The sequence below is a fragment of the Cibotium barometz genome, chromosome 28 (assembly GCF_041138505.1).
Source record: "Cibotium barometz isolate CiBa-2024 chromosome 28, ASM4113850v1, whole genome shotgun sequence".
In the NCBI taxonomy this organism is placed as follows: domain Eukaryota; kingdom Viridiplantae; phylum Streptophyta; class Polypodiopsida; order Cyatheales; family Cibotiaceae; genus Cibotium; species Cibotium barometz.
In genome coordinates, this window is record NC_141073.1 from 6548010 (window position 1) to 6568596 (window position 20587).

General features: G+C 38.9%; 1 protein-coding gene across 4 annotated transcripts in view; it reads right to left on the reverse strand.

Moving 5' to 3' along the window:
- LOC147622428 (proteasome activator subunit 4-like) overlaps nt 1-19847 on the reverse strand; it is a 60373-nt gene extending 40526 nt beyond the window's left edge. For 2 of the 4 annotated variants that reach the window (XM_086821982.1, XM_086821981.1), the window contains exons 1-2: nt 18834-19834; nt 283-385 (exon numbers count right to left, since the gene is read on the reverse strand). In XM_086821982.1, coding sequence (XP_086678108.1) covers nt 283-385; nt 18834-18997 — 267 coding nt within the window. In that variant the 5' untranslated portion in view covers nt 18998-19834. Of the gene's footprint in view, nt 1-282; nt 386-793; nt 1428-1568; nt 1748-18833 lie in introns of those variants that run through there. The other 2 variants (XM_086821983.1, XM_086821985.1) reach the window with 2 other exon arrangements.
- Nucleotides 19848-20587: the final 740 nt, after the last annotated feature.

The following is a 20587-nucleotide window of genomic DNA, read 5'->3' on the forward strand; positions in this document are numbered from 1 at the left end:
ATGTACATGCCAACATTATATGCAAACATACACACATACATATATAGAGTTTCAATCACATGTTCATCATATTTTATGTTACATGTATATACATACGTATGTACATGCGTCGTGCTCACATTATGTGCATACATTCAAATACCTATATAGTGTTTTTTATTGTGATATTATGTAGCACAAGGCAAGCTTGCTTTGCCATAGCTCTATAATGATGCGCCATATAGCAAACAGAAGTTGCACCACTTGGTGGCAGGATGCCAGGAGGTAGCTATAAAACTGCACCTGGATGTATAAACTGTCAGACGATCTCAGCACAATATTTAAAGCTGCTTTTGCCAAGTTTTCTACATCATCTATTGCATGTGTATTCTTGGCATTCATGAACCTGCCAAAAGTCATCTCTATGTTAGCTTTTTTTCTTGTCAAGTCGTACCCAGCATGAGCACTCTAAACAAAACAAATGGTTCATGAACATGGACAAAATATGTTGAGCTTTTTACATTAGCTTTCAGTTACAAATGGTTCACATGGACAAATCATGTGGAGCTTTTTGCATTTTTAAGTTACAAGATGCATGTAGCTGTAGAAACCTTCATAACACAATCCCCTAACAGATGTCCACTTATAAATCTTTGTCATACATGCTTCTCCCTGTATTTTCTTCTATTTCATTCCCATCTGCAGACCTTTCCAAATTACCTCCTTTTCCCCTTAATAAATCCTGCTATGAAACTGCACCAATTGCATGATTAATTGCATAAAAGATGGCATGAAAGGGTCTATCCGAGCCCACCAGAGGCGAAAGAGGTGCTGATACAACAATCTACTTCACCTAATGAAAAGCTTTCAAAGCCTTCCATGTGACTTGAGCTTCTATCTTCTAGATTCCATGCCTGAATGCCTGAGCCAGTCCAAGGAATTGTCTGAGCTCCATGAATTGACCAATCAACGATGCCCTTCACCTTTGGTGGGTCCAACGAAATCGCGTCTCAACCAATGATGTAGCCAACACGCGCCACCTCAGTAAAGAAAAAGGACTTCTTACTACCCTTCTCAATAGCGTGTATTTGATATACTGATCTCAGGCACGAGTGCCCAGACCCATTGTGCTATTCACTGTGGTGAGCCCAGCTGCTGACATCTACCCCACAGTTGACCTCAATTGGAAAGAGAGGCCGCATCTTCCAAGGTTGCATTGACATGTTCTTTTCTCAGTGGCAAGATACATCACTATGTGTTTAGCCTGTTCTCTTCAAGAAAATGTCTTAAAAGGAATGCATCATGTAGCGAACGTAGGAGCCTGGACTGCTGAGGATCACCCTCCATGAGTCTTGGGCTAATAAGATGTGTATTCGACTCGGGATGCTCTCTATGAACAGGAGGAAAGAACATTGATTCATTTATATGTATGATAAAGGGGCGCCCACCTGCATGTAAGACTGCATAAAATCACCAGTGTGGACAAGTACGGTGTGTGTGGGTGCATGCATGATATGCATGACCACCCTCACCTTTCTTAAAAAGCAGGAGCGGGGGAAAAAAAGAAGAAGCAAACGACCCCTTCTTACATGCTGCCGCCACTGTCTCACAACTTAGTGGCACCTGAAGCTGCCGCCTTGCAGAACCGAAGTGCAGCCCTGAGCTTCCCTGTGCATTGCCTGCGGCACCCGCCTCCTCATATGTAGCAACAAGTCCCCCATCGCAGCTCTTGGCAAATCATTGCTGTGCGCAGCTCTTATTGGCAGCCCATCTACGTGTGCGCACCCTCTTGGCGGTCCGTCTTCCTTTTGAAAAAAGCCGTTTACCTGTGCGTACCCTCTTGGCAGTCCTTTTTCCTTTTGACAAGCATCTGACTGCGCGATCCTTTTTGGCAGCCAGCTCTACACCTGTGCATAACCTGTAGACGGCTTATTCTACCCGTTCGCACTACCTTGGGCCGCCCATTACAACTGTCTGCAAACTCTGTGGGTGGCGTTTCCAGCTTTGTGTATCCAATTTTAGCCACTGTGGACCCTTTAAGGCAACCTGAACTAGCTGTGCACGACTCCTTCAGGAATCCATTCTTTTAGACGTCACATCTTTGTTAATGGGCGATGTGCCTATATAAAGGATCCTCATGTAATACTTTCTATATGCAATCAGTCAGTACTCTCTCTCTTGTGCAAGTACTTGTGTTGATTTAATCTTGTTGATTATCTCTCTCCCTGTGGCTGTGGTTTTCCTACATAGTATCAGAGCTTTGGTTTTGAGCCGAAGGATCGGCGGGGCTATGTTTTTGTGCTGTGGCGAGGCGAAGACGTCAGTGTTTTGCCAAAAAAACACTGCATTTTTGCAGCCGGCTGCGTGTTCTGCTACGCCGCGCGGAAGTGGGGGTGGTGAAGCAGCCGACAGCACGTGGAGCTACGCCTTCAGCTACACATCCTGTCGGCTGCGTGCTGTGCAACAGCTACGCGCGCTGCGTAGGCAGGTGCTACATTTTTCTTCTTCTTAAGAGTGCTTCGTGGGATCACAGGGCTGTCTAAAGCACACTTTTCGGAGTTTTTTATTTATATCCAAGGTTGATTAAGGTCCTTCATAGCTCTTGTTCACGTGTGGCTAAGGGGAAGTTGTTCGAGAGAAGAAAAATTGTGTGCCAGGGGTGATCAAGTGGCTCTGGGACTAGACTTTTGCAACAGATCGAGTGAGTTGCTTCATCATTTTTTTTCTTTTCGACTAAGGCTTTTTTTTTTGTTTTCAGCTAAGGTAGGTCCAAAATGCAAAAAGCCCGTGAGTGGTGGACATGTTTGAGTGTGTGGTAAAGCACGTAAGGCGCACATCAATTCATGAGCTGGTGAAGGTATCTTGGTTTCTGTGCATAATTGTTCATTTGTAGCAGCTAGTTTCCTCCCGCATGTTCTTTTCACTATGGATTGCAAAAACAAAGGTTCTTGCATTTTTTGTTGAGTTTTTTGGCATAAAGTATCGGTTAAGGGTTGGGGCATGGCATGGCATCTCTTCTACCTATTGGGTTGTCAAAGCAGAGCAAGTTGGATGGATCCAACTATTTGTTGTGGTGGAAAATGAAGATCCGAGGCCAGTTTGTTGCCCGCAAGCTGTGGAAGATAGTTCAAGGCAAGAAGTTGAAACCAGGAAAGCCGGAGAAAGGTCACATGTCCAAGCAGAGTCTTGTTATTGATAATAATGAAGAAGGTATTAATAAGGAAGAAGCTCCTGACTCAAAGTTGATTGAAGATTTGGGAGGATCGTGATGCTCAAGCCTTTACCTTAATCATTATGTCTACATCATCAGATTCTAGTCATTTAAACCGCATAGTCATTTGCTGCTAAGACGTGGAAGATTTTACAGCAACAATGTTAGTCATAATCTCTATGGGGATGCCCATTATATTATTTCATAATACTTTATTTTAAATACGCCTTTTATTTATATCATTTACCAACTATGTGCGCTGGTATGATATAATTAGGATTAATGTGTTCAATCAACTGTGTGCACTAACTAATATTATTTTGAATGTCGGCAATGATTGAGGGGCAGATTATGTGTTAATCGTCAGTGGAACATGTGTTGAACCACTATGAGATATTTTGGAAGACATGTGAACATCTTTTATGGTTTCATATTTTGGCATTAATATTTTTGTAAGGCTAGAGCCTCAAACCTTTGTACATACCAATTAGTAATTTATACTTTTAGTAGGCCCAAGACTTTACATTTGTTGTTTGCTATATTTTTGTAAAAGTTTTTACACTCAAAAACTCAAAAGCACTTGTGCTTTGTTTTTGGAGTTATCTTTTTTAAAAGTAAGTTTTCTAATATATGGGTGAATGGTACAAGGGCCACAGTCATCTAGGGGAGATTCATCCCAATCTTGTGTCGACAGTGATCTCTTTTTTATTCTCTATCTCTCTTGTTTATTTAATTTTGTTTATTAAGGTTTATGTTTTTAATTTACCTTTTTGAGTGTCTAAACGACAAAATCACAAAAAAGTAAGATAGCTAAATTTATAGCACTACAAAAATCCTACAACTCTCTCATACAGCTTTTTTCCAAATTCCTCTTGGAACATGTTCAAAAATGAGCTGGGAAAAAGGAAAAATCATTCCGAAAAGAAAAATCATCTTGAGATAGTGACGGAAAATAGGTTTTGAGACCTCCTCTTCCATCTGGGATGCTACTAGCATGCACTTTTGGAAAATTTAAAAAAATATCTCTAAGAGGTCGTTCACATGCGCTTAGCGCTTAAGCAAATTAAGACAAACGAACCCTCGTTTGACCCAGAGAAAGGTGCGCCAAGCCTCTTGAGGCTGTAATGGGCTGTAAGAAAACCTGAAAAGTTATAAAAAAAACCATGTGTGCGCTTGCTCATTAAGGAGCAATTGGCAACGTCAAGATATGGCAACGATAGAGAGATTACATGGGCCCATTCCCAAACTAAACCCAATAGTTGAAATCTTCAAACCATTGAGATCCATGCCCCAAATGCACCTCCCAATACCATTTGTCATGTCGACGACGTGTCATCGAGTTTTACATCCCCTCACATTAATCCCTACTACCACAAGTCCTAAACCTTTAGAAGTGCTAGGTACCAACCGTTTGTTTGCAACCCCTAAATACCCAAACCTTAGACATATTGACTAATCTAGGAAGAGAGGTTACCTAAGGACTAAATGAGGTCCTAACCCCCATAAGACCACCCACACATGGCCTTAGTGACTTATCCAAAAATACGGCCGTAGAGATTTCCAAACTCATGGGCAAGTACGATGGAACGACTGATCTTGCTCAATTCATGCAAATGTTTAAACAGAGATGTGAAGCCTTTGGAAATCCAAACTTCCCTACCAAGATACATGCGTTGAATCTTTGCTTAGTGGGAAAGGCTAGCAGATGGTTCATCAGTTCTATATTACTTTAGCTATGCTACTCAAACAATCGATCAAATTGTGAAATTATGCAACCCCAGATTCCCTTGAATATGATGTCATCCTTGGTGGTACTTGGTTAAGTGACTCGTAGTATTCAATTAACGAATCCACGAAAACAGTCACCTTGAACACTCCTACAAGCATTATGAAATTACTCCTACACGAGAAAGAGACCTTGGAGGAACTGAAACTCCCAACATATCTTACTCTGAATATCCTAAGAGTTATGGTTGGATTTGAACTTTACAATAAAATCAACATAATCCAAGCACAAATTTATCCACAAAGAGAACACAATCTCATGACCCTCGAGTTATGGGATTTGTTAGGTCAACCAACACTCAAGGCGCATCCTGAAAGAATTCCATTCACAACAGACATAACATGCCATGTTTGGGGTACTTTGAACAAACAATGTATATAGAATCTAACCACCTTACTTGCAAGTTTTTTGTGGTTAAGTATGTGTTGGAAGTAGATTTGATCTTGGGGCATAAATGGACTATTGTTGCCTAAGCACCACTGTGCTTTGCTAGAGCGATAGGGTCATTATGATGGTCAACGACACAAAGTTGATGATACCATACTGCAAGGAAGTGGCTCCAACACTGAAGGATCTATACAAGCCTCTTCCTTGAAAGCCTCTCTTGTCAAAGACCTACCATTTGTATCAATGACTAACTCCGACAAAGCATCTACCCCTTCAATTACATTCTCACCACAACAAAGTCAAATGCCAAAACCTCGCAAAATCAACAGGTATTCTTGAAGAAGTCCCCCAAGTGCAACCATCTATCTCTAATAAGGAACTTAAAGGAAAAGCCTTAACCTCAACAACTCCTCATCGACCAACCTCACCAAGGGAGGAAGCTGCATGCTCAAAAGCCCCAACATCAATAACCACCACTCCACAAGAGGCTCAACCCTCATCGTCAACAACGCCCATGAGTCTCAAACTTGCAGCGTCAGCACCAACCAATATGAAGGACAATGATAAATCTTCCACTTTATCCAAAAAGAAAACTCCACCACGACAGCCAAAATCAAGGTATCTTAATGGTTTCAAAATGTGGGTGGAAAAGCAACTACTTGTAGCTCAAGGCTACTACGAAGGTGCCAATCCAATTTCAATGCCTCAACAATCAAAGCCTCTTCTTCAACGCAAAACTCAAAGGCCAAAAAAGAATAAAAGTACTCCGCAATGTCATCTACAAAAGACTATGCGAGTTCCTCAAAGAACTCCAACCACTCAACAAGTGTGGGTACCAAAAAGATTACTATTACAAGCTCAAGGGTACTACCAAGGTAATACCAAAGCGTGGATTCCTAAGAGCATCAAGAAATCACCTAAGCCTGCACAAAGAAAGAAACCTCAGCACCAAAAACATCAACCATCATTTCATAATGTTCATCAAAGATGGGTGCTTGTGCACGTGCTGCAAGAACAAGGATATTATGATGGAAATCCCATCATATGGTTACTAAGATCAAACAAAGTGAAGAAAGCCTCACCACTGACTTCAATTCCAAGAACTTCACCTAAAGTTCGACCAAAATGGAGGCCCAAGCAACACCAAGCAAGCCACTCAACCCCTCTCATGCATAAAACACATACACAATAGTTTACATGTTCAATCAACACCAATGGAAAACCAACCAAAAGTTGTACCTACCGCCTCTCGTGCATAAAACACATACATAAGAGCTTGCTTGTTCAATCAACACCACCAATGGCAAACCAACCAAAAGCTATACCTACCGCCTTAACAACACTTGAGCCATAAATTCAAGAATCAATCCCCACGTCTAAAAATGGAGACTTATGAGCACATCAAGGACAAACTCACAATGCTCTTTTCACCCCTTTGGATGAGAAGCATGAGTGTAGAAGCTACGCGCCAGACATAAGAACCTATTCTCTCAAAAAGGAGAGTAGCCATAAGAACTTGTTGCTCGGAGGTGGTAACAAAAAAAAAAAGGGAAAAAAAAAAGAGGAAGAAAAATAAAAAATAAAAGAAGAGAGAAAAAGAAAAAGAAAAAGAAAAAGACAAAAACACAAGGGAGTCACACAAATGGCCTACCTAAAAATGGTAGAATATCACAAGAAACTCCCAACGATCTTCAATACCCAATACATTTTTGTTAAGCTCATACCTTACTATTCTTTTGGCTAAGTTAATGTAGTATCTACTCCATGAGTACATATCCATACTCATGCACTGGAGGACATTGGCACCAAAGCCTCATTATCGATAACTTTTCATATACATCTCTAGATGGGGAGGCCATGATGGGCACAAGCCTGGTCAATGGTACAACCCATCGCGCTTAGAATTTTCCTTCAAATTTGAAACCTCTCCAAATGGAAACTTAAGTCTTCACAACACATTGATCTTTAATCCTTAGTAAAGATGTCTATATTAGCCTCACAAGTCGACGTAATTCTTTCATGCCTCGCCAACAAGTGGTTACTTCAACAAGCAGCAGCTCAATAAGAAACTCCCAATGATCTTCAATAGCCAATACATTTTTGTTAAACTTATAGCTTACTATTATTTTGGCTAAGTTAATGTAGTATTTTCTCCATGAGTACATATCCATACTCATGCACTCTAGAGGACATTGGCACCAAAGCCTCATCACCGATAACTTTTCAGGTACATCTCTGGTCGGAGGCCATGGTGGGCACAAGCCTGGTCGATGGTATAACCTATCACACCTCGAATTTTCCTTCAAATTGCAAGCCTCTCCAGATGAAAACTTATCGCACCTGGAATTTTCCTTCAAATTGCAAGCCTCTCCAGATGAAAACTTAAGTCTTCACAACACATTGATCTTTAATCCTTAGTGAAGATGTCTATATTAGCCTCGCAAGTCGACGTAATTCTTTCACACCTCACCAACAAGTAGTTACTTCGACAAGCAGCAGCTCAATAAGAGTCTATTTGACTCATTTCATGTACTTCATATATATCTACTTCATAGAACACTTAAATATACATAAAAGCATAAAAAGCAGATGGGAAGAAGAATGAAAGAACAGATCCTACTCAACAATATTTGACAATATCCTGCCACAAAAAGGGACATCATCGAAGGCCAAATTCCTTAAGTGATAAATGTCACTTCAATGAATCAGATGAGGAACTGAGAATCACAATCTCATTCTGATGATTTTATCTACGTTCCTTCGGATCCTTCCTTCTCTTCTCCCCCATTAGTAACATCTCTTAGTTTCTTAACTAACATAAATAACATATAACTCTGCTTATAATTGCCAAAAACAAAGTGAGCAAAAAACATACCAAAAATGAACATGCTCACAAAAATATAAAAATGAAATCACTAAATAAAAATCCACACCCCAGTTAGGAATGCCTCCTAATCACTAACCTTCTCATTTAATAACTAACATTTCTCATTCCTTCCGGAGGAACAAGGACCATTGAACGTCACTTAACATCAAAAGCATCAACAAGGACCATTGAACGTCACTTAACATCAAAAGCATCAACAAAGTTTGTCAATTCTCCCCACACAAAGGTCTTCAATGCGATCACGCGACGCGATCGGCATCAAGAAGGGGGGAATGTTAACCCATTTCTAGGGTTAACAAGAGCTACTACCATTATCTTACATCAAGGAGTCAAGATAGACACACTAAAAGGTCATACATTCAAGATATGAAGCAACGGTGTCTAAATCTACAACTTGGACGGGCGCCTCTAATGGTCCGACGGAATACTTATGGCGATGTCCACTTCAAGAACGTGTGGTAGCAAGTTAGGATGAAGTCCCAAGTGATATGCTTCATGAATATATTATGAGAGTTGTCATTGTAATAGCATTAGGCCTCTTATGAGCCTAAAGTGCCCAGTCGACCATAGTTTAAGTGAGTGTGAACACTTATGGCCATGTATATAAGTGAAAATCTCTCATAATACAAAAAGCTCTCCCATTAACCTCTTGATAATCTCTCTCTAATGCATGCTAATAAGTGTGTGTGACTGAAGTGAGGTGAGAGGAGGAACGAGTGCATGTAGTGCAACGCGGCGGGGTGACAACGCACGCCGGAATTGCTACTCAAGGAGTGGTGGAGCTCGAAGACCTCAAGGGTTACGAGCTCGGCCATCAAAAAGATCCCCACACGTCAGTTGCGGTTCGCTAGGTAATCTTCTTGTTTGATGTGTTTCGATGAAGGTTTGGGTGAGCCATAACACAAGGGTCATGCTTACAAGGAGAGTTTCAAAGGCTTTATCTAAGGTTAATTTTTGGTAACATAATCAAAGGCTTCATGGATATATTATGAGAGTAGTCATTGTAATACAATCAAAGGCTTCATTGATATATTATGAGAGTAGTCATTGTAATACAATCAAAGGTTTTATCTAAGGTTAATTTTTGGTAACACAATCAAAGGCTTCATGGATATATTATGAGAGTAATCATTATAATAGCATTAGGCCTCTTATTAGCCTAAAGTGCCCGGCCGGCCACAGTTTAAGTGAGTGTGAACTTTTATGGCCATGTATATAAGTGAAAATCTCTCATAATACAAAAAACTCCCATTGTGCAATTGAGTGTGGCTTTTGCTAATCCTCTTACTTATCTCTCTCTAATGCATGCTAGTGAGTGCGTGTAAGTGAAGTGAGGTGAGAGGAGGGACGAGTGCACGTAATGCAACCTGGCGGGGTGACAACGTACACAGAAGGCTATGCCAGAATTGCTACTCAAGGAGTGGTGGAGCTTGGAGACCTCAAGGGTTACGAGCTCGGCCATCGGAAAGATCCCCACGACAGTTGTGGTTCGCCAGGTAATCTTCTTATTGGATGTGTTTCGAGACGAGGGTTTCGGCGAGCTATAACACAAGGATCGCGCTTACAAGGAGAGTTTCAAAGGCTTTATCTAAGATTAATTTTTGGTACACAATCAAGGGTTTTCAAAGGCAATTTATCATCAAGGATTCTCATTCGGGCTTCTTCAACGACCATTTCTTAAAGCTTACACCACTTACGGACTTTGTGATACTTGAAGATGTAATTCTTGATCCACAAAAATTGGAACAACATATAACTTCAACAAAATCGAAGCAAGAACCGTAAGTACTACCGCTTATATATTATTTTCTTGCTTATCTTAATTACTATCAAATTTTTACAATTTTGTTTTTCTTTCTCAATTCCTCATTATGTCAAACCCGCAACCACCTTCTATTTTCGAGAAACCTCTCTCTCTTCAAGCTCAATTAAATGAAGAACGAGCTAAGAGAATAGAATTGGAAAAACTAATCTCTACCTAACAGGAGACGATCTTGGAGTGCGGAACCTAAATTTGACATTTGACGTGTACAATCAAGGAGACCTTCGGTGAGCAAGAGCAACAAAAAGAAAAGAAAAAAAAGTCATATAAGGCTTTCACAATCCATAATTTTAATGGTAAAAAGGATGAAAAAATGGTGTTATCATGGATTAGCTAACTTGATGATTATTTGTCATGAGAATATATTTTAAGTCCTCTAGAAAAATATTATTTATCCCCTCTTGAGTAATTTGGGGATGCCTAGGTTACTCTTGCGTCATGCCGGCTAGGTTAATATCGTAGGTGATACCACTATAAATATTAATACGTGCGGTATATGACGTATGTTTGAGGCCATCTATGATTATTTCAGTTAGGTTCGTATGGCAGGGTGATTCCTGGGATACTTACGCCTGGTAGTCATGAGTTGGTTATGATTTGTGCCTGTTTAATATTTGTGGGATTAATTTAATTATTAATTGGGCTTATATTTTCAGGTGATGAAGACTATGGAAAATGAAGAGTTTACTTTGGAAGAAATGTCTTGGTTCATCACATTTATTTTTTGGCAAGCATAGTAGCTTGCAACCTTAGCAAATGATTTTTCCATTTTGAACTTTAGGAAAGATACATTTATAGTGTGGAATTTATTAAAGCCTATGGCTTACCCTAGTCCCAATATTTGACACTCTATTTTTGTAAAAGAAGAGTGCCGTGCTCTCTAAAAAGCACATTTTGTATATTTTGGGGCTATGGCCTATTTTTGGTGAAAAGAAAGCTAATAAAGAAATACTCTTGTGTGGGGGAAGGCCACGCACAAGAGGGGGGAAGGCCACGCACAAGAGGGGGGAATATTGCACCCAGCATGGTCTATTGAGCTAAGTATTTTAATTTTGTTAAGTGTTTGAATTTCAATTAATTTGATTTAGTTGAAACTTGCAAAGCATTGGTTTTTATGGTTGAATCAATTCTTGTGAATTCTCTACTCTTCCACAATCTATCCTAGAGTAAGATTCCGGTTGCATTATTTTTCTTGGGAAGATTTTTTTGAGAAAGATAAGGTCAATTGTGTTGCAAATCACTTGGTCGAAACTGTATCATTATGGTGGAACGCAATCACGCAAGGATGTGAGACTAAAAACTTGAAAAGAATTTTAAAAGCTCATTAAAAAGGATTTCTTGCTATCTCAGTATAAAGCAAGAGCACATCAACAATGGGATATGCTTCGCCAACTTAACAAAGAGATCATACAGCTATATGTCGACAAGTTTTGGCAAGTTCTTATCCAACTCCAAGCCATTGAACGAGTAAGATGAAAGGATCAAAAATGCAAATTCATTGCTAGATTAAAGCCTACACTTCGAGTAGGGATCAATATGTTTTAACCTCATTCTCTTTCCTCGACAGTCCCTTTGGCTAACAATTGTGAGTAAAAGAATGGAGTACCAAGGGATAATAAACCACCTCAAGATTCTCATATTAATAAATTTAAAAAGTTTGTTCCTTTTCGTAAGTTTGACATGTACACCAATGATACCAAAGGTGTTGTTTCCAACAACAACAATAATCGTGGTACTAACAACAAGAAGAAGAAGAAGGGTGAGGACATGAAGAAAAAGCAAGATCTTGTACCTCGAGTTGTGACATGCCATAATTGTTGATAAAAATGACATATTGTACCCAAGTTCCTAGAGAAGTAATCAAGAACCGCACGCGTCAACATGATTGATGGCGAAGAAGATGCAGAGAACGATGACTTCCCTCTCGAGCAAGAGGGTAATTTTGAACATGAAGATCTTTCAAATGATCTAGGTATGCCTAAACTGATTGAAAAGAAATTTTTATCTCATATACTTCTAAAAATGAAAGGACAAATTAAGGGCAAGGAAATAAATATATTGCATGATGATGGTAGTACATATGATTTTATTTCTAAAAATCTTGTGCATACCTTTAAATTGAATGCTATTGCTTCAAAGTATAAAATAAAAACTGCCTTTCAAGGAACATTTAAAGTTAATTGCACTAAGGAAGTGAAAGACGTAGTTTTATCTATTGTACCATATAGCCAACCTCACACTTTTCTAGTTGCGCCTTTGCATTCTTATGATATAAGTCTTTGTATGCCATGGAGACATGAGCATAACCCTTAAATTGATTATGATTGATTATGATTCTCATGACATATCTTTTACATTCAATGGTGAGAATACATGTTTGAAAGGATTACAAGAATCTAGTGAATATACACTCCTTAGCCATACCCAATGTCGCGTGCATCCCGCACTTGGATGCCACATGGACATATCTGAACAAGAAGGTGCAGGACTTAAAGTGGAAACTGGTCCCATGTCAGCCTAGTACTACGGGACGAGTCAGCAAGGGTTCCACTCTACGTGTCCAAGGTCACGTGTGCATTATCTTATACATGAAGCAATGCCAGTCCATATTGTGAGTCTCCCTCTGGAATGAAAGGACAAATTAAGGGCAAGGAAATAAATATATTGCATGATGATGGTAGTACATATGATTTTATTTCTAAAAATCTTGTGCATACTCTTAAATTGAATGCTATTGCTTCAAAGTATAAAATAAAAACTGCCTTTCAAGGAACATTTAAAGTTAATTGCACTAAGGAAGTGAAAGACGTAGTTTTATCTATTGTACCATATAGCCAACCTCGCACTTTTCTAGTTGCGCCTTTGCATTCATATGATATAAGTCTTTGTATGCCATGGAGACATGAGCATAACCCTTAAATTGATTATGATTGATTATGATTCTCATGACATATCTTTTACATTCAATGGTGAGAATACATGTTTGAAAGGATTACAAGAATCTAGTGAATATACACTCCTTAGCCATACCCAATGTCGCGTGCATCCCGCACTTGGATGCCACATGGACATATCTAAACAAGAAGGTGCAGGACTTAAAGTGGAAACTGGTCCCATGTGAGCCTAGTACTACGGGACGAGTCAGCAAGGGTTCCACTCTACGTGTCTAAGGTCACGTGTGCATTATCTTATACATGAAGCAATGCCAGTCCATATTGTGAGTCTCCCTCTGGAATGATGTCAGATGATCTAAGTGTTGGATTTGCAACTGGACACTAGGCATCTGTAGAAGCATGTAGGATTGCATGTAGATGGGATCCAACCCATATGGCTACCCCAGAAGAGAGTATTATACTCTTGGTCACATGGGCATTGGGTAGGCCTTAGGCCACCCAAGAGGGGCTAGGAAGACCCTAGGCCTTGTCCACCGACCTATAGAGGGGTTGGGCAAGTTGTCGGCCAGCCCAAGGGGCTTGGCCAGGCAACCAATAGGCCCTAGGGGCCTTGCCCAGCCAGGCAGCCAAGCATAGGGGCTACCCAGCAGCCTACGCAGGGCTACCCAACAGCCAAGATCATGCGCAAGGTAGCCAATCATAGCAGGAGTGTGAAATGATAGAATAAACAATGCATTTACTGCTAATAGGACCAGGTCATGTAGATAAAAATAGGTCGACCCCTGTTTAGAACCAATTGACCAGCATTAGTTGGGGGTATAAATACCCAAGGCAGAAATCAGTCATTTCATCTCACAATTCATAAAGGGGCTTGTGTATTTCAAGGGCCATGACATGCAAGGGGAGTTCTCCAACCAAGGTGAAGAGTGCAATTAAGAACCAGCCTTTATTTACAAATTTACATCATTCTAATAAAGCAATATACCATTTGTGGTAGGGGCTCTATACAGCGTATTTGGGACCCAATACTGTGTCCTTTTCCTCCCTCCCTCCCTCCCTTCCTCCCTCCCTCTCTCTCTCTCTCTCTCTCTCTCTCTCTCTCTCTCTCTCTCTCTCTTTGCACATCCCTCTCTATGATGTGTGTTATCTTCGTCGTCGTGAAACGATTGCACAATTTTGAGTATTAAAGTTTCCAATTCTTCCACCGAGCTTCTACATGCTACACCCAAGCTAAGCAAGCCATGAGGAAAAAAGAAAAGACTTATCTAGTCATGGTTAATGAGCTTGCTGTCTCTAAACCAATTTTCAAGGAAACCTCACACAAACCATTTATTTCACAATATTTGGATTGTTTTATGAATGAGTTACCTCTTGGATTGCCTAATTCTAGATTAGAAGACCATAAGATAGATAGTATTCCGCCTTGTAGCGCTCCTTATAGAGTAAATTTTCTAGAGAAAAAAAATCCAGTCCAAGATTTAGGACCTACTTGATAGGAAACTTATTGGCCTAGTAGTTCACTATATGGAGTACCTATTCTTCTCGTAAAAAAGAAGAATGGAACGTTTTGCATGTGCATCGACTACCGAGCTTTAAATAAGAATACTGTCAAGAATAGATATCATATTCCATGTGTGGATGATCTCTTAGATAAGTTAAGAGGAGCCAAAGTATTTTCCAGAATTGATCTTAATTTAGGCTATCATCATGTTAGAATGGCTACAGAAGATGTCTATAAGATCACTTTTCATACGAAAACGGGTGATTATAAGTTTTTAGCAATGCCTTTTGGACTTACTAACACTCCAGCTACATTTAGTCGCATGATAAACCGCATATTCCTTTTGAAAGAAAATCAATTCTATGCCAACCTAGACAAGAGTGAGTTCTTTCAAAAACAAATTGAATACCTAGGACATATTGTGTCTATAGAAGGAATTCATTCAATCCTAAAAAGATAAAGATCATTAGATCATGGCCTAGACTAATGGATATTCATTAGTTGAGATCTTTTCTTGGTTTATATTCTTATTATAGAAGATTTGCGAAAAAAATTGCTTACAAAGCACATTATTTGATTGAATTATTAAAAAACACTAAAGTTTTTATTTTGATTGACATGCATTAAAAAAAAATAGTACACTTAAGTACACACTTATCCATGCACATATATTAACATTACCTAATTTCCTTATACCATTCTTTTGTGGTAGTAAAACTAATGCTAGTGGACATGATATTGGTGTTATGCTCATGCAAGATAACCATCCGATTGCTTTTGAAAGTAGAAAATTGAAACCATTTTTAACTTACGTATAGTACTTATGATATAAAGATTTGATTATTATTGTTCATGCATTGAAAATCTGGAAACATTATCTTATGAATTCTGAGTTTATCATTAAAATTAATCAACAAAGTATTAAACATTTACTTTCACAACCTTTAATATCAAATAGACATATATTAAGTGGGCATCTTTTATTCAAAGTTTTCAGCCAGCTATTCAATATACACCTAGACGTAAAAATGTTGTTGCTTATGCTTTGAGTAGGAGACCTATTATTAATAATATATACGTTATTGAAGGCATTTCTTTTGATAATATGAAAGGAATATATGAAAATGATTCTGATTTTTTTGATGCATGCAAGAAGATGAAAGATAATGATTGGTTATCTCATTTAGATTATTCATATGATGATGGTTTTCTTTTTTTTCAAAAGAAATTATGCATTACTAGACCATTTAACCAAGTTATTATTGAAGAATCTTATCAACCACCTTTTGTTGGGTCCATAGAGCAGCATCATCTACTTTGCAAATTGTTTCTAGAGATTTCTTTTAGCCTACTATGTGTAAAGATATTGCTAAGTTTGTATCTGAATGTGTTGTTTATTAAAAGATTAAGAGTCATAAGGGAAAGAAATTTGGTTTTCTTATGCCTTTACATATTTCTAATAATGAACCATGGAAACAAATAAGTATGGATTTTATTACTGGTTTTTCTTTAACTACTACTAACAAGATTGATATGATTTAGCCTATAGTAGATAGATTTAGCAAATATGCTTATTTTATTGCTTGCAAAAAGACATTGACTAGTTATCAACCTGCACATGTTTTCAGCAAACAAGAGTATATGCATTATGGTTTACCAAAGATTATTGTTTCTAATAGAGATAGAAAGTTTTATAGTGATTTTTGCACTACTTTATTTAATAATCTTGGAATAACACTTGTTTTCTCTACTGCTTTTCATTCTAACTCTAATGAACAAATCGAAGTAACAAATAGTATAATTCTTGACTTTCTTAGATCATGTGTCTTATAGCAGCCTATGTAGTGGGATAAGTATTTACATATTTTATAATTTGCATATAATAATTATCCTTATACTGCTACTAAGAAAGCACCATTTGAGATAGTCTATGGGGGTGGTAAGGCTTTGCCAACTCCTATACGACTAGAATTTCACATTCTATAAAGGTTGCAGATTCTTTTATTAGAGACTTTGACTAAATTCATGAGTTAGTAAAATTGAATATTCAAAAAGCTTAAGAGAAATACATGAAATATGCAAATCATAAACATAAACATACCATCTTCTCAATGAAGGTGATTATATACTTCTTCATATTGAGAAAAGGAGACTTAAGTCTATAGAGAGTAGTAAAGTTAGCTCCTAGAGTTTACAAACCTTTCAAGATAATTGTAAAGATAAATGATAATGTATATAAGTTGGAGCTACCCTCTAATTGGTATATTCATAATTCTTTTTATATCAGTCTTCTAAGACCCTTTTGAGGACCTCTACCTTCTCATCCTACATTAGAATAGCATTCTGAATTGGTAGATGAAGAAGAACATCTTGTGTCTGAGTTTATCATTGACCCATGAGACCATCACTACATGCACAGGCAACACTTATGTTAAATATCTTGTGACTTTCAAGAATCATCCTATTGAAGATGCCAAATGGATACCAGAGAAGTTATTCTGTTCTTACCAAAATCTCATCCACTCTTACCATCTACGCAATTGAGATCAATTGCAATCCGAGCAAGAGGGAACGTTAGTTATAGCCTCTATGGAGATGCTCATTATTTTATTTTGAGATATTTTATTTTAGATGCACCTTTTATTTATATCATCTACCAGGATTAATACGTTTAATTAGCTATGTACGTTGGTATGATATAGTTAGGATTAATGTGTTTAATCAGCTGTGTGCACTAAGTAATATTATTTTGGATGTAAGCGATGATTGAGTGGCGGATTATGTGTTAATCGTCGATGAAACATGATGAGATATTTTGGAAGACATGTGAACACTTTTTATGGTTTCATATTTTGGCATTAATATAAGGCTAAGGCCTCAAACATTTGTACATCACTCAAAAACTACACTCATCCAGGGAGTCAACGATGATCTCTTTCTTATTCTCTAACTCTCTTATTAAGTTTAATTTTATTTATTAAGATTTATGCTTTTAATTTGTCTATGTTATGCTCTAATTTTTATGCTTGAGAATTAGAATTTCTTCTCCAAGTTTCATAAAGGTTCTGACAGACAATTTGAGACCAAGAGCCTCACTAAGGTGATCAAACTACGAAATCAGTTGTATGGATTGTCTCTATTTGAAGGTGTTTTTTTCATTTCCTACATTACTTAGGTGAAGAACTTACAGGGACAAGTTGGCAGCCGTTGACTGCAAAGTTAATAGTACACAGTTGACTGCAAAGTTAATAGTACACAGTTGACACATATGTTATCGAACAATTTGCCATAATCTTACCAAGGTTTTGTGACATCAGTAACTATTGGGCGCACATATAAGCCTCTTGATTTTGAGGAGGTTTCGGTACTTTTGTTGGAAGAGGTGCAAAGAAACCAAAGGTTTGGAAAGGTGGGTAGTGAGAATGCTTTTGCTATAGGTTTCCACACAAAGAAGGATGAGAAGAGGAAGTCAAAGTCAAAGGTGAAGTGTTGGCACTGTGATAAGAAGGACCACACCATAAAGGTTTGTGAGGTGAAGAAGAAGGACAAGCCCAGGCGTAAAGCAAAGAAGGCAGCATCTAGTTCTTCATGAGATGATGTTACCAAAGCTTCAGACACAATGGCTACTAAAGTGGCAGCTACTGTGGTGACTTCAACGAATGCAATGGCATCTATAGATGTTGACTCAATCTTCGTGCGCAGACCTTTTACATCTCTTTGGATACAGAGGGATATGTGGAAGATTGATTCTCCTATGTTCTCTAGATGGGGCCTTCATTGGCAAAGTCAGAGTGTTGAGGAGATCTATGGTGGCAATAGTTGGATTCGCCCCCAAAGGACCGGTCATTGTCCTCCTTAGAGGATTGGAGTTGTTCATCATGATCTAATACCTTACCTATGGACATACTCGCAGATGCAATAGGTAGTATTTGTACCTTAGTCTTTGCTTCGGAAGGTGAGGAACAAACCAGTTACAAGGAAAAACTTGTTGCTTAGAAAGTCGATCATGAATTTCAATGATGCAATGGTTCTCATACATATTAGTTTTGGCAAATAAATTTGTGGGTGAGATCAATGAAAATTCGTAACTGGCAAGGGAGGGGCTTTGTTAACATGAAGCTCGTTAGATGCCCCCCCCCCCCAAAAAAGAGAGACAGAGAGAGAGAGAGAGAGAAATGAAGCACATGTATGCTTAGCATGTGCAAGGCGTTATCTAAGCGTGTTTTTCTTTGTTTTTCAAATCATTTGCCCTATACATAAAGACCTCCTTTATCAATAAACAGCTTTTTTTCCTGTGATAATTACAGGTGCACAGATTGTTCATTCCCAAAAATGGTTGAAAGGGTAAAGGGCAAAGCACACTTACGTGTTAACCACATAGATCCATTGTAAGGAGGCAAGCCTTGAAGAGAGAGTGTTGATTTGCAAGGTCTCTTGAACGCTTCCAACCAGCCTGTGAAACCTCTGAGACTCAAGATCCAACTCATCCGCAACCGGTGCAGGCAACAACTTGTTGTACGAATGCACCATGTTGAGCTCCCCTCCCTGTTCCTAAAAGGGTAATTTTCCGCTCTTCGATGGGCGGCGCCCTTTATTCTGTCTCTGATGCCCTGGCACTCCTCCAAACCCAGTTGTACATCCAACCCAGTTGCTTAATTGGTGTTAGGTTTAATGGGTTGGACGCAGATTAGTGCAAATTTGGGTTGAGGTGCAAATCAATAAGAGAGTACCTATGATAGGTTAGAAAGCTGAATCAGAGGTTGCCTTGAGAGCAGATTAGTGTGAATTAGAGGATAGCTATGGTGGGTAGGGAATGGATTGAGGTTAGCGTGGATGGGTAAATGAAGGCTAATTTAAGCGGGTGAAGCGGGGCAGCATACATTTAAAGTACATCCGAGACGGTGGATGACAGAATTTGGTATGTTAGTTAGATTTATAAGAGGAGAAGGCATGTATATTAAGTTGTAGTGTAGCTCAGGCAAGGAGAGCAGGTAAGGCTACTTACCAGTAAAAAGTAGCAACTTTCTATCCCAAATCAATGACTGATATTCCTGTGTGTAGTAGATCTGTAACCCTTTATTTTCTTTACAAGCAGAGATATATTGTCTCTCTCTCTCTCTCTCTAGACTCTCTTTGTACGATAGAGACTCGCTCTTTGCTTTCCTCTCACCTTTCTTGGGCTTTTTGGCATGGCAAAGTCGGTCAAGATGCCCTCTGCGCAAATGATACAGATTGCTTTGATTTGATTTTTTTGCATTATGTGGGTTGTGGGTGTGCGCGCGTAGACGCTCCAAAACATATGAGATATCTTGGAGGTGTGAGAGGAAGAGCTTCTCATTGGGCACAGAGGACTCCGGGTCTTCTGGCCCATACGCACAACAGGAGAAGAGCCGCATTCAACATAATATATAACATTTTTTATTGTTGAGAACAATAAATTTATAAATAAGAGGTCATGGTGGTCTTGCTTTCCGTGAAACTTGAGCTCCCCTCCCACATTTGGTTTTAGCGCCCTTTTCTACTCATTAGACTCGCCTAGTTTGTTTTGAGGTCTCCTTCTGAGAGTGTTTAAATATGGGTGCCAAATTTTATACCTATTAATTAATTAGTGAGAGGGAAAATGGAAACTAAAAACCTTAGAAGAGCTTTTAATTTTTGGGTTATGATTTTTTAAATTTTTGGGTTATGATTTAATTCTTCGGTGACTTTTGGAAATAGCTGACTTCTAAAGCGTTCCAAGCTTTCATGAAATGTGTGAGAGTGCGAGGGGAAGAGAGAGAGAGGAGGAGACTGGTGTAGGCAGAGGGAAGGGGAGGGAGAGTGGTGCAGGCGAAGGGGGAGAGAGAGAGAGAGAGAGAGAGAGGGGTAGAGTGGTGTAGGCGGAGGGAAGGAGGGAGGGAGTGGTGCAGGGCGGGCGTGTAGCTCAACTGGTAGAACTGTCGGGTTCCATGATGAGGACCCAGGTTCGATACCTAGGGGCTACACGATGAACGGCAGCATAACATGGCACACCTCCCGAAAAATATATATATATAATTTATATTAGGTAAGCTAGGTCTAAGCTAGAACCTTAGGAAGAGCCATTAATTAATTTATTAAAGGTAGTTCCATTAATTAATT